The following is a 15,389-nucleotide window of genomic DNA, read 5'->3' as shown; positions in this document are numbered from 1 at the left end:
ACTTTTCCAAATGCCAATTAATTTTGTTCCGGATTATTGTCCGTAGAAGTTTCACCACCACCTATGTTAGGCTGACTGGCCTGTAGCTGCCGGGCTTATCCCTCTCCTCATTTTAAACAGGAGTGTAACATTTGCAATCACAAGATTTTTCATTTATCACAGAAGTAATAGCAATAGAAATGTTCTATCCTCCTCATTTACTGTTAAAGAAAGAAAGTAATTGCAAGATAAGAATTGTCATTGATAACTATTTACCCATCAATGACTTTTATGGCCAGAGGGATGAGTTGGAGGCTATCAGTGTCAATCTAGCTGAGCAACAGAAGTCAATTACTGGCTCTTTAAATTTCTGTCCTTTCCCCTGGGAATCAGCTGACCGCTGCTCTTGCCTCCCATAGAGCAACGCTGTTCCGATCAGGAAGTCAACTTTGAGAGAATTTTGCAAGGAACTAAGTCTACCTCCTTGCACTTCATGGTGAAGTGCACCAGAGTTCCAACCAATTGCAGCAGTAGACTCGGTTTAAAATTTTGATTTATTTTCAAAATAACTTTGTTCATGAGCCTCTGCATGCATTCATTTTTGTGCAACAGAAATAATGTGGTGCCATAGACATCTTCTTACAGCTTCTGGACTCAATGGGCTGGATTTTCATTGAGGAGGCGTGTAGGAGGCAGGACTACAACTTTTGAGGTTGTAGTCCCGCCTCCATCGAGTTGTGGCCAACCCACGCGATTTTCCCTTGATTGACCTTGTTGAGCCTGCCCAGCGGGCTCAGCAGGCCAATTAAGGGCCACCCGGCAACAGGTGATGTCACAGATTGTCATTTCATCTGTCAAGAGCTTTTGACAGATGAAATATCAGCGTTTCACAGCTGTTTGAAGCTGTCAAACACTGACAATCTGTACTCTAAGTTAATTCCTTCCTCTCAGGATGATTTAGAGATCTCTCCAGAACAGAAAGCTGAATGCTGCAGATTTTGACAGATCGCGGCCATTCTGCTTTCTGTGCCGGTGAGATGAGGGACTCCCGAGACCTGAAGGAAGGCTGTAAAGGTAAGTACATGTAAATAAAACTTCTTTAAACACTTTACACACACCAAACACACTTACCTCTGCACTCATGCACCCATCACTCAACTGAACACCGGACATCTCGACCCCTCCAAGCCCTTCATCCCGACGGCCGCCTCGCTAACTTGCCGTGGTTTGGAGTCGTCAGGAATCCCACACTTCACCAATAAAAATAGGGATTAGGCTAAAAACTGCCTGTTAACTACCTGTTAACAGGAAGTTAATTGGCACTAATCCCCTTCCCATCTCGGGGAGACGGGTCCCAGTGCGGATCGGGTACCCGCCTCCTTTGAAACTGGCATGGAGGCGGGATGGGTTCGTGCCCCCCCGATTTCAAGATTTTAACCCCCCACCCGCCTCCAATCCCACCTCCACGGCTCAATGAAAATCCTGCCCAATATGTGGCATAGGCATCTCCTTTCGGTTAAGGACTCAATAGCTTTGGAATTGGTTTATAATTTTTGAAAGGCTGATTGCAGAATTTTTTTCCCAAGTCTGTATAGAGACCTTGCACAGTTGTCAATGCTGTTCAAAAAATGTAGTGCAAGACTGCCCCTATTTCTTCAGCACATTTACTGGGTCTAGCAGTTCACTGAATATAACAAAGCTGCAGCTGAGACACCAGCAACTCACAGAATATTATATATTTGAGGAGCTGGAATAAATGAATGGCCCCTCTCCCTGACAGAAGCAATCACTGAAGATCTATCCTTATGGAAAAGGCCCCTCTTAAACGAACAAAACTCCCACGTAAAAATAATTGCCAAAGACCAATTGTCCCATCTTAATTCATCCATGCAGAGATCCAAACGTCTCCACATTGTAGCATGCTATTGTTTCTGAAATTATTCTAGTGTTTTTGCGTTCACTACTCTGTCTGGAACACTATTCCATATATTACTAACTTGATTGAGTTTTTTTAATGAGGTAACAGAGAGGGTTGATGAGGGCAATGCGGTTGATGTGGTCTACATGGACTTCCAAAAGGCGTTTGATAAAGTGCCATATAATAGGCCTGCCAGCAAAGTTGAAGTCCATGGAATAAAAGGGAGAGTGGCAGCATGGATATGAAATTGGCTAAGTGACAGGAAACAGGGAGTAATGGTGAATGGTTGTTTTTCAGACTGGAGGAAGGTGTTCCCCGGGGTCAGGACTAGGACCACTGCTTTTCTTGATATGCATTAATGACTTGGACTTGGGTACAGGGCACAATTTCAAAATCTGCAGATGACACAAAACTTGGAAGTATAGTGAACAGTGAGCAGGATAGTAATAGACTTCAAGAGGACATAGATAGGCTAGTGGAATGGGCGGACACGTGGCAGATGAAGTTTAACGCAGAAAAGTGCGAAGTGATATATTTTGGTAGGAAGAATGAGGAGAGGCAATATAATCTAAAGGGTACAATCCTAAAGGGGGTGCATGAACAGAGAGACCTGGGGGTATATGTGCACAAATCGTTGAAGGTGGCATGGCAGGTTGAGAATGCTGTTAAAAAAGAATAAGGGATCCTGGGCTTCATAAATGGAGGCATAGAGAACAAAAGCAAGGAAGTTATGATGAACCTGTATAAAACTTCTCTTCTTCAGCAGTCCCTCGGAACCGAGGATGACTTGCTTCCACACTAAAAATGATTTCTCAGGTGACTGATGAGTCCAATGTGGGACCTACAGTCTCTGTCACAGGTGGGGCAGACGGTGGTTGAAGGGGCGGGTGGGTGTGGTGCTTGGGTTGACGTGCGCTCCTTCTGCTGTTTGTGCTTGGCTTCCGCTTGCTCCCGGCAAAACACTGGTTTGGCCTCAACTGGAGTATTCTGTCCAATTCTGGGCACCGCACTTTAGGAAGGATGTGAAGGCCTTAGAGAGGGTGCAGAAAAGATTTACAAGAATGGTTCCAGGGATGAGGGACTTCAGTTACGTGGATAGACTGGAGAAGCTGGGGTTGTTCTCCTTAGAGCAGAGAATGTTGAGAGGAGATTTGATAGAGGTGTTCAAAATCATGAGGGGTCTAGACAGAGTAGATAGAGAGAAACTGTTCCCATTGGTGGAAGGGTCGAGAACCAGAGGACACAGATTTAAGGTGATTGGCAGAAGAACCAAAGGGGACATAAGGAAAAACTTCTTCACACAGTGAGTGGTTAGGATCTAGAATGCACTGCCTGAAAGAGGCAAACTCAATCATGGCTTTCAAAAGGGAATTGGATAAGTACCTGAAGGAAAAAAAATTGCAGGGCTACGGGGAATGGGCAGGGGAGTGGGACTAGCTGAAGTGCTCTTGCAGAGAGCCGGCATGGGCTCGATGGGCCGAATGGCATCCTTCTGTGCTGTAATCATTCTATGATTCTATGTTGATCACTCTTAGTGTGAAGAAGAATTTCCTGATACTAGACCTAAAATTACTTTTCAACAATTTCAGATCATAGCCACTGCTCACATTTTTTTGGACAGCAGCTATTGGTAATAATTCTGCTATTGCCATTTACAGCTCCTCTAGACCCATCTTTTGTTTCTTTACTTGTCCCATTAACACACCCTTTCACCTTGCACCATCATCCCTTTTGTCATTTAATCTCTCCTGCCTTCCACCCTATCACTGACTTTCCCTTTTGTTCTCTCCTCCCCTCCCCCCTTTCGCTGCCCCGGCACTTGTTTAAAATCTGTTACATCTCTAGCTTTTTCTAGTTCTGACAAAGGGTCATCGATCTGAAACGTTGGGGGCGATTTTGCCAGCCCTGGGGAGGCAGGTTTGGAGGCGGGACTGCCGGGAAAATGGCAGATCTGGGGGCGCGTACCCATCCCGCCCCCAACCCGTGCCATCTTCCCAGGAGGCAGGTACCTGACTCGGGAATCCTTGAGGCGGGAAGGGGATTACAGCCACTTAACTGCCTGTTAACAGTTACTTAACAGGCAGTTAAGGGGATTATTCCCATTTTTCCAACAGAGGTGCGGACTTCCCAATGTCGGGAAACCCCGCCAGGGTCAGCGAGGCGAGCAGAGGGTCTGCGGGGGTGAGAGCCGAGAGGGGTCCAAAAGTGCGCTGTGGAGGTGAGTGATGGGTGCAAGTGTGGAGAGGTAAGTATGCGAGGTGAGTGAAAAGTGTTAAAGAAAGTTTCCTTACCTTTGTTTCTTCCTGCAGGCTTCAATCGTTGGGGATCCGGAGGCTCCGGCATCTCACCAGCAGAGATGACAGAATGGCTGCTGCATTCTCTGATGTAACAGCCATCTGCTTTCTGCTCAGGAAATAGGTTTGGTGAGTCTTGAGTACAAGACCTCACCAAACAAAAGAGAATGTCAGTGTTTGACAGTTTCTCAAAGTTCTCTGTCACCGGCTGGGCGGGCTTAACAAGGTCAATCAAGGGAAAATAGCACGGGTTGGCCACAAGTCGATGGAGGTGGGAATAAAACCCGACAATCAGCAGTCCCGCCTCCAATGCGCCCCCATTGGCAAAATCACTCCCGTTAACTCTGTTTCTCTCTGCACAGATGCTGCCTGGCCTGCTGGGTATTTCCAGTATTTTCTGTTTTTATTTCAGATTTGCAGGATCTGCAGTATTTTGCTTTGGTATTACTTTTTACTAGTTTGAGCCTGTGTTCCCCGGTTCTAATCCCAGTTTAAAGTAATATTCCAGATTAATTTTTTTCTCTACCCTTAACTATTTTATATACCTCTCTAAGACACCTCTCAAATGCATCCTTTCCCAGATGAAAAGCCAACATTTCTCCAGTCTTTCCTTCTAACCCAGACCTTTACACAAGGCTTCAGCCTTGTATCTCTTCTCTGCACTGCCTCCAGTGCTTGAACATCTCTCTTATTTCTTGGCAACTAGGACTGGTCGCACTATTCAAGGAGTGGTCTGACCAGAGCACAATAAAGCTTGGCAACAACCTCCTCCGATTTATATTCTACTATTTTGGTTAAGTAGTTCAACATCCTATTGGATGTGGATTGCTGATCTACATTGGTTGGATTTGTTTAGCATTGAGTCTACTAAGTCCCTTAGATTTCTTGCAGCTGCATCCTTAGCTACTTAAACAAAATTTATGGGGTGTGTGTGTGTCACTGATTTTTCCTTCTTGTGTGCAGCATTTACACTTGTCTGCATTCATTCCACTGCCACTGTTCTGCCTACTTATATATCTTGTTTAACTCATGCTTTAATTTCCGAGCTGCCTCTTCTAAATCCACAGCCCCTTCTAATTTGCATTGAGTTTTGGAATCCATGACCCTGAAATTGCGGTGTCTGTGATGGCGTACTCGCAGAGTGCGCTGCTGTACTCCCTTTGAAAGGTCCTGGAAATTCTGGATTTCCACAAGCGCTTGCGCATGTGCGAAATCCAGAATTTACGATCTGTCAAGGTACGCCTTGACAGATCATCGAAACCGCCTGAAAACTGAGTATTGCTGGCGCAGAGTTGGGCTATTTGCCCAACAACTGCCCAGCAATTGCCCATGCAACAGTTATGGCTGGTAAAAGCAGGTATAGGGCCTGCTTGCATCAGCATAAGGATATACATGAGGCTTAAATAAAACATTTAAAAATCCAAAATTATGCACATACACTTTAAATGAGTTCATTCAAATGATGGCCTGGATTAAGATGTTTAAAGTGATAAATGTAATTTTTATTGAGGCTGGTACAATGAAGGAATTTATGAATAAAATTACAATTCAGTACATTGTCAAATTATTTGGGGATTCCATTGCACATCATTAGGGGATTCCCTTCATGAATGATTGCAATGGAATCCTCCTTTGACATTGGAGGACTAGGCCCAGGTGATCCCAGGGACATTTCCGAACCGCCTGCGTCCCTGGGATCCATGGGCCTTTATGCTGCCATCTGCCTGGAGGCCTGAGACTGCAACTCTTTGCAGCTTGGATGCCTGGAGGTACTTTCGGAATTGTTTTGCGGATCGGTGGCGTACTCCGGAGGTACACCTCCGACCGCAATTTCTAGGCCCATGTCACTTATGTAAATTTGAAACAGTAGTTGTTGCTAAACATGTCCAACAGTGCTTTCCCCATCTATCCATAACTCCTTTAACAAGTACTCATCATGAACAGATGTTCTCCTATCTTTGGTTCTTAGGCCAAACCATTGCGATGGTTCTACCTATGGTAGGCTGAATCTCAGGAAATTAATATTCCTACTCTTCCACTCCCTCAAACAAGAGATTCTTATCTTGTTTAAAGATGATCATTTCACATCTCTATGATTGTCAGGTTTCACCGTACCGCTCTACCTTCTCATTCATCACCTTAGTTGTGATTTCACTCAATACTGAGGAGGTCTGCAACAAATTACAGGAGGACATTAATAAACTTGCAGAATGGGCATATAATTGACAAATGAATTTCAACACAGATAAATGTGAGGTATTAAATTTTCATAGGAAGAATAGGGAAGTCACTTATTACTTGGAGGATGCGAGTCTAGGTGGGGTAGAGGAACAAAGGGATCTCGGAGTACAAATACACAAATCACTAAAAGTTGCGACACAGGTTAGCAAGGCCATTAAAAAAGCAAACCAAGCACTAGGGTTTATTTCTGGAGGTATAGAATTGAAAAGTAGGGAAGTTATGCTAAACCTGTATCGAACCTTGGTTAGACCACACTTCGAGTACTGCGTACAGTTCTGGTCGCCATATTATAAAAAGGATATAGAGGTACTGGAGAGAGTGCAGAGAAGATTTACAAGGATGATACCAGAAATGCGAGGGTATATATATCAGGGAAGGATGAACAGGCTGGGTCTCTTTTTCTCTTGGAAAAAAGGCTGAGGGGTGACCTAATAGAGGTCTTTCAAATTATGAAAGGTTTTGATAGAGTGAATACAGAGAGAATGTTTCCATTTGTGGAAGAGTGTAACTAGAGGCCATCAATATAAGATAGTCACTAAGAAATCCAATCGGAAATTCAGAAGAATCTTTTTTACCCAAAGAGTGGTGAGAATGTGGAACTCGCTACCACAGGGAGTGGTTGAAGCCAACAGTATAGATGCATTTAAGGGGAGGCTAGACAAGCATATGAGGGAAAAGGGAATAGAGGGTTATGCTGATAGATTTAGTTGAGGAAAGACAGGAGGATGCTCGAGCGGAGCATAAACGCCGACATGGACTGGTTGGGCCAAATGACCTGTTTCTGTGCCGTATATCCTACATAATCCTATGTAAAATTGTTGTTTTTAATTCCTTTATTTCAGGGATCATCAGGGTAGGTCTTCATACCCACATATTCCTTTGTTGTGCCTCTTGTGGTTTAAAAAAATATTTCTTCAAATAGACTCAATGAGCCAAATGACTTTTGTATATTAAGGCTGTGTCAACCAAATATTTTTGTAATTAAGTATTCTCTTTCTCGAGTGTTTAATTGAATATCCAAAGCAGGGGTGCATGAAGCACAATGACTTTACTGTGTAATAAAAGGAATACACAGTAAATGAGGAACTGGTGAGAGTTCATCCCAGCTTATTCACAACACTTTAAAGGTGAACTGGCCAGTTAAAAAACTACATGCAAAAATATTTATACTTTTATTGTTTTTGTTTTTCATGTATTATTTGCTTCCAGTTCAAATGGATGAGTAGCAACACTGTACAAATCTTTTCAGCTTCACCTCTCTTCTAACCAGAGAACATATTTCTTGGGCAGTTATGAAAGCAGGGTTTATTTTTGGGCTTTGATGATTGATATTGGTTCAGTGTCACTGGCCACTCCCATAAGCGAACCTCGTTTCCTACGAACCAGAGTGCACCTTCACCTGCCCAATATCTAGGTAAACGTTGAATAGAGAACCTTTGTTGCTGTACTTCAGGTTGCTGGAATATATTAGGTGCCACATGTGATCTTCTCATCTTCAGCAGGTGGAACAATATACATTCTATCAGACTGTGATTTGGGCTATAAACCACTAAATAAATATATTTGAGTATAAAACAGGTAAATGAATAGTACTCAGTAGAAACAGTATATTGACAATAATTACAAACTTTACTATTCTCCTCAAAATTAAAATATTAAATCAAACACTTCTCCTGGTCTAACGCTCAGTGTTAAACTGACCCTTGAAATACAAATCTTTTATTTCTTATATGGCTATCTTTAACTAGAGAGCCTTCTGACTAGCCCTGTATCTGATGGCATCAATCTGGCTGCTCTTTCACCGCAATTCTGTGAAAGTATAGCCCCAAATTGTGTCCAAGAACAAAAGGAATTAAAACCTAGGGGGAAAAATTTGTGTTCGCCAGCAAAGTTGCCAATGTCACCGACAACTGCAGTTAACGGCCGCTGGAAATGGCCGCAATGCTAAGCGAGTGAAATTGGTCTAGGGGGCATGGAGATAGGTGGCGCAGCTCTCACCTTCCGTGTATTGCCGTCCTGGTGGTGTTACTGGAGTGATCCGGGACAAAGTTCTTGTCCAGGTCCGACGATGCAGCTTCCCACAGCCTCTGTGAGTGAAGCTGTGGAGCCTGCAGGGAATTGTGGGCAATGAAGAGGTCTGCGATTTAAAGGGGCCACGCACACTGGAGCAATAAAAAATAAATTGCAGTGAATCAATACATGTTTCAGCCTTTTCTGCCTTTTAAGAAATATTCAATACTTAAAAGAAGTTCCAAATGTGAATATGTGAATATTCAGCTGTTAAAACCTTCCTAACCTCAACAAATGGGAAAACTACCTCAGCACCAACACAAATGGCTCAGTAAGACAGGGAAGGGCACCGAAAGTCTCACATGCAGCACTCCAGCTTTGTGCAGGGAGTCAACACTGCAAGAGCGGCCCTCTACCCACAGGGGCCAGGAGGCCCTCCAGAAAGAATGATGTGGGAGTACATCACTAAGGCTGTCACTGCCAGCAGTGTCACCCCCACCACCTGGCTCCAGTGTCCAAAGAAGCTTCATGACTTTGTAATGTTATCTTATATCTTTATTAAGAGGCTTACGAGTAGATATAGTTGAGTACTCTTTATTAGGTCTTGAGTCAGTGCCAGCTCGTGCAGTACTGCCGCATGGCCAAGATGGCTTCCTATTTATACGACTGCCGTCAAGCAGCTGTCTTTACTACAGCTACCGTAAAGCAGCTGTCTTTACTACAGCTACAGTTATCTGTACAGACTTCAGACCGCTGGTCAAGGTCAGTGAATGCATCTTCAAATGCCGTCTCCTACCAACTGCACCACTAGCCTCACACACTGCTCAATGCACAACTCCCCCCCCCCCCCCCCCAATCACTCACCTACCAACAATCTGCACCAATGATGAGGCACATCTCCCATTCCTAGCCTCACCTCACCCCCTTGAAGGAGACGGTGCAGGCCATTCTTGGCAGGGGCATGATTGAGCCCTTGGCCAGCGGCGGGGCTGAAAGGATACAAGATGCGGTTATCCTTGTACGTTATCCTGCTTTCCATGTACCTCTTGCTTTCCCGCCCTGCCATCAGCACAACTCCGCCTTTGTGCCTTCCTCATTTCACACACCCAAAAAATTCATCCTGCCCAGCCAGTGGGACCATAGGCAGATGGTTCCATCCCGGATATCCCAGCCATAAAGGGTCTGTCTGGGATGCATCCTTCCATGTGATTCCTCCTCTTTGGCTTCCACCTCTTCGGCATCTTCCTCGTCCCTCTGCAAGCAGATGCAGTAAATGTGAAATGACAGCATAAAATACTGGAAATACTCAGTTGGTCAGGCAGCATGTCGACCCGAGATGTGAATTCTGTTTTTCTCTCCACAGATGTGCGTGACCTGCTGAGTATTTGCAGCATGTTCTGTCTTCTCAAAGGCCTTCATTTACCATCTGAGCCCTTGCAAGTGTCCAGCAGCACTCCCTACATACTTAAAAAAACTTTACACATCTATTGCAGCAAGCCACCACTTCAATAAAAATCAACAAAAAAAGTCCAAAACCTTAAATTTAAACTTACCTGAATTGTGTGTGTCCCTTTAAGAGCTGCAGACATCACCACTGTCAGCCTGCTTGTACGCCAGGTTAACCAGCGCTACGGAGTGGCAGTGAGTACATGAACTTCTAGCTCTGTAGTTCTTTAAACTACATTAGATAATTAGCCATTCACAGCAGCAGAATAGTGTAATATTTGTCCACACAAATACAGTGCCTACTTACAGTAGAGTTCAAAGACTTCTCTCAGCCTATCTGTCTGTACCCAAGCAAGTGTCAAGCTGACTAATTGAATAGAATGGGCTAGAAATTCGGCTCCTTTGCACCTGCCATTAACGCCTCAGGGGGGCGCTAACTGGGCGCAAAAGGCTTATAGACGGGGGGGTGGGGGGGGGGGCGATAAAAGCGCCTCAGGAGAAATTTGGCAGGGCGTTGCTGAGGCAATACTCAATAGCACCGCCCCCCTGCTGGTAACGCCCCGGGCCGCCGCGCCTCTGGCGATGCGCCCTGCCAGGTCCCCTTACCGCCCCGCGACAGAAATTCAGCTGTGCCAGACGAGGCTACCGCGGGCAGTGTCAGCACCAGCCTCGTGGGTTGCGAACCGGGCTGACGTCCGCTCGCTGGGCGGTATTTAAAGGGGAGGTGCACGCTGCCATTTACTTTTTTTTGGCCGACCTCCAGGTTCGCCCTCCATGGCAGCCCTTGCCATGGTCCTGGCTGCCATCACGGAGCCTCCGCCGAGCATTGCCGATCGCGCTCTGACATCGCCTCGGCTACCGCCCCAACAGGAAGTGGTGTGGCTGGGATTGTGCTCCACTTCCTGTGCAGGGCGGTAAGCTGAATTTAGCGGCCGGGTCTGTACTTCCGCGCTGGGCACTAAATGTCTGGCCTTAACTCGGTTACCACGCTCAAACGGGGTGTAACCGAATTTCACGTCCATAAACTCTTAACCAGAAAGATGTAAGTAATGCTTCTGAAATATCGGCTTGGCTCAGTAGTAGCAGAAGGTTGCGGGTTCAAGCCGCGCTCTAGGGTAATCTAGGCAGAAACTTCAATGCTGTACGAAGGGAGAGCTGCATTGCAGAAATGCCATCCTTTCGTTGAGATGTTAAATTGAGGTCCTGTCTCCCTTATTAGGTGGACATAAAAGATCCCATTGCAGCATTTTGAAGAAAAGCAGGGATTTCTCCCAATATCATAGTCGACATTAATCAATTAAAAAAATCTCATCAAGAAACAGTATTTTAGATTAAACTCATTAAACAAGCTGAGTCACCTCAAATGTCCCAAAATTTTCAATTCAAATGATTAAACATTTAAAAAATTTAGAACTGTCAATTTTATATCTGTAGTCTCATGTCCAGAATTAGAGTCCGCCACATAATTTATAATAACCAGAATTTCACTGTGGCCACAATAAAAGTCTGGTTTTCACAATTTAATAATTTAGTTAACTTCAATAGTTCCAATTTAATTCAGACCAATATTTTATTAACTAACACAATACAGAACAGATAATATAAAAAAAAAGCACTTGCTTACAAAAAACCCAGTGAATTATGTCATCTTTCCTTTCTTCAGATGGCTTTCCAAATGACTGTAAAAATACTGAATATAACTGAACAAAAAAATTAGTTTTCACATTTAAACAAAACCTTCAACATTCTTACATAAAAGTGAAAAAAAGGCAGACCTTCCCACAGCTTGTGGAATCAGAAACATTCACACAGGCCTTTAAAGATATATAGGTTGAAAAGAAAAGAACTCCTGCAACTTGTGACAGTGTGAGGCTGAACCACACTGTTCGCAACCTTGGTGTCATATTTGATCCTTAACTGAGCTTCTGACCACATATCTGCAGCATAATTAAGACCGCCTATTTCCACCTCCATAACATCACCCGTCTCCGCCCTTGCCTCAACTCATCCGCTGCTGAAACCTTCATCCGTGCCTTTATTACCTCTAGACTTGACTATTCCAATACACTCCTGGCTGGCCTCCCACATTCTACCCTATATAAACGTGAGGTGACTCAAACTCGGCTGCCCGTGTCCTAACTCGCACCAAGTCCCGTTCACCCATCAACCCTGTGCTCGCTGACCTACACTGGCTCCCAGTTAAGCAATGCCTCAATTTTAAAATTCTCATCCTTGTTTTCAAATCCCTCCCTATCTCTGTAATCTCCTCCAGCCGCACCCCCCCCCCCCCCCCCCGAGATAGCTGCACTCCTCTAATTCTGGCCTCTTGAGCATCCTTGATTTTAATCACTCAACAATTGGTGTACGTGCCTTCTGCTGCCAAGGCCATAAGCTCTGGAATTCCCTCCCTAAACCTCTTTGCCTCTCTTTCCTCCTTTAAGACGCTCCTTAAAACCTACCTCTTTGACCAGGTTTTTGGTCACCTGCCCTAATTCCTCCTTATGTGGATCGGTGTCACATTTTGTTTTATAATACTTCTGTGAAGTGCCTTGGGACGTTTTACTATGTTAAAGGCACTATACAAGTTGTTGTTGATGGTGTTCCCATGCACCTGCTGCCCTTGTCCTTCTTGGTGATGGAGGTCGCAGGTTTGGAAGGTGTTGCTGAAGAAGCCTTGGCGAGTTGCTGCAATGCATCCTGTAGATAGTACACACTGCAGTCACGGTACGCCAATGGTGGAGGGAGTGGACGTTTAAGCGAGTGGATGGGGTGCTGATCAAGTGGATTGCTTTGTCTCTAGTGTTGTTGGCGCTGCACCCATCCGGAGAAGTGGAGAATATTCCACCACACTCCTGATCTGTGCCTTGTAGGCAGTGGAGAGGTTTGGAGAGTCAGGAGCAATGTTCTCTTTAAGCTGCGTGGCCGCGCAGCGCTCTGCAGCTCTCGCGCAGCCGGCTCACCAGCTTTTAAATAGGAAGAACAGCGCATGCGCAGTATTTTGAATAGGCCGCGCACTCAAAAAAAAAAAAAAATTAAAGGAAACATTGGTCAAGAGGTGGGCCTGCTTTCAGTATTGTTCAGCTGTTTGAAGTGCCGGTGAGCAGCGCTGAGAGTAGGCACTCCTGTTATATTTGAATTGAACTTTTAGGCGTTCTTCCTTTTCCTCAAATGATTGTTCCATTTTACCAGCACAAACCAATCAGTGGGGGGAAAAAACATGCTAGATAAGAATGGATTTTGGGTAATGGTATTTGATCCATATATCTGAATAATAATCACTGTAAGTAATGATAGTTAAAAGCCAATTTATTGTATTTTTCCAGCAAGGGCATAGTCTAAATCAGCTTTCAAACTTTTCTTTTTTAAATAAATGTAAATTAATAAATTACAGTGAGAACATTTATCTGCCATTAGGAGAAGGGTATATTCACATTCCAAATGTGGGGTTGATAAATGCAGACTGGATCCAGCATCAGGACCTGATCTGATCCAGAACCAAGTTGAGTGAGACCCCCTGGATGATGTAATGTCACTCCACTTCTGTTTGGAGTCAATTCAGGGCATGGCACGCAATTTACACTCCAAGTTTGGTGTTGGTATAAAGTGGTTTCTTGTGACAAAGTGGTTTCTTGAGGAGTGTGACTGCACCTTCAGTATAGTTTTGAAGTGTTTGCTCCAATGGCAACCCAAATTTTAAATCCATTCTAATTTTGCAGCTACAATTTGAACCCCTAGCTATGTTGGGTGTACTAGCATCATCCAAATTTAAAATTAAAAAAATATATATTGCCATTCTATTGAGGTATGTCACAAAACAAAACTATATCATTCAAGCCTGCATAAACTGCAGGAGTGATTAAAACCACATTGGCGCTGCATGTTCTGGATATTTATTAACAAAGGACTGCACTAAAGGTTTTAACTTCTACAATAATTTTTAATTCCAGTACAATACATTGAGAGAGCTTGATTTTAAAAAGACAGTATTTTTTAAAACGTTTTTGAGGTATTTATTAGCAGGTTCACAGACATGGAATGAACACACAACTTAACTTTTGATGAGAGTTGTATTGAAGAACAAAGCAGACAAACCACTATTTTTAAAGGTAGATCTCAACATGAAGCATTTAGCATTTTTATTTTCTATATGCTGAAGTTGTACTATTCTTATCTTATTCATTTATTGGGGCGAAATCATTTTCTTCTAAAACATTTTCTTCTTCACCTTCTTCTTCATCTTCCTCAAGCTCTTCATCATCTTCCTGTGAAAATTAAGTTTTTTTTTAAATGAACCATTCTTACTCCAGCATCAATTCTACACCACGGTAACACTACCTTTTAATATGTTTATATCACTTTTTGATAGAATTTAATTTTTCAGTTTGAATACACATTCAAATTGTATTAAGCTATTTCTTTTATAGTGAAGTTTTAGTGTAGTCATTTGTAAATATATACACGGTCTAATCATTCATATCTTTAAATACAAGTAGTAGCATATTGATCGAGCACATCTATCATAATTACATCATGAGAGCTTCCCCCTGGATTGAGGTAGTAATTTATCCCTCACTGTGCCACAGTAATATAATCAAAAGATCATTTCCTTGCCATTTACAAAGCAGCATTGAAGCTCATTTAAACAGTTAATTTGAAACAGTATTTAATGCATTAAAAATAAAGTTTACAAAAGTCTCATCAACTACCTCAGAATTAATAGCACCAGGTAGTTGTGCTGACAAAATGTTCTTCTATTCTGCAGTCAGTTACTTCAGTCAGCTGAAGTGGCTATAAATCTTATTTCACAGACATTTTATGCTTCTGTGTTGTATTTTATGCACTATCCACCAAAGTTTCCTGACAAGCCTGCCAATTTTCCAATTACTGGTAGCACCATATGTTATCTGAAATTCAGTCAAGTCTAAAATAGGAGAAAAAAATCATGTCAGACAGCTGCATGCTAGCGATCTTCCATAACCCTAACTTAAGAAGTTCTGCATGCCAGTCACTGTGCATCCATCGCAAGCCAATTTTAAAAATAAAGCAGTGCCATAATGTTCTTTTGCAATGCATTCACTTCTAAGAACACAGCTGTAATATGACGCCAGCAGCTACTAATTTTCAAGTTTCAAAATGCATTTGGTTACTAATTTTCTTTTTCCAGGATTCAGTAAGTTGTGGTGTGGGGAGATATTAAGAAATGCACAAACACCCAAAGCAAAATCAGCGAGACAGCTGTTCACAAGAAATAAAAATATCAGGGGAAACAAGTTCAAAATAAGCAAGTTAAGAGTAAGGAGGGGAGTCAGACAATACTGAAATGTAAAACTATCTTTTCTCGTTCAGATGCTGACTGGCCTGCTGTGTATTTTCAACATTAGCAGTTCATCTTTTTATTGTCAAATGTTTTGTCAAATTTTTTGTTTTAAAATACTCCTGTGCAGCGCCTTGGGACGTTTTACTACATTAAAGGCGCTATATAAGTACAAGTTGTTGTTGTT

The 15,389-nt window shown here is 43.2% G+C and overlaps 1 protein-coding gene across 1 annotated transcript in view; it reads right to left on the bottom strand.

Moving 5' to 3' along the window:
• Positions 1 to 13,176: 13,176 nt before the first annotated feature.
• Positions 13,177 to 15,389, bottom strand: part of phf14 (PHD finger protein 14) — a 276,564-nt gene continuing 274,351 nt past the window's right edge. The window contains exon 14 of the mRNA XM_085988375.1: positions 13,177 to 14,150. Within this exon, the coding sequence (XP_085844501.1) occupies positions 14,061 to 14,150 (90 nt within the window). The 3' untranslated portion in view covers positions 13,177 to 14,060. The remainder of the gene's footprint in view (positions 14,151 to 15,389) is intronic.

Source organism: Somniosus microcephalus, chromosome 5 (assembly GCF_052327205.1).
Source record: "Somniosus microcephalus isolate GS21.2 chromosome 5, FLI_Smic_1.0, whole genome shotgun sequence".
In the NCBI taxonomy this organism is placed as follows: Eukaryota; Metazoa; Chordata; class Chondrichthyes; order Squaliformes; family Somniosidae; genus Somniosus; species Somniosus microcephalus.
Note: the sequence above shows the minus strand (reverse complement) of the source record. Positions and strands in the feature narration are given on the sequence as shown.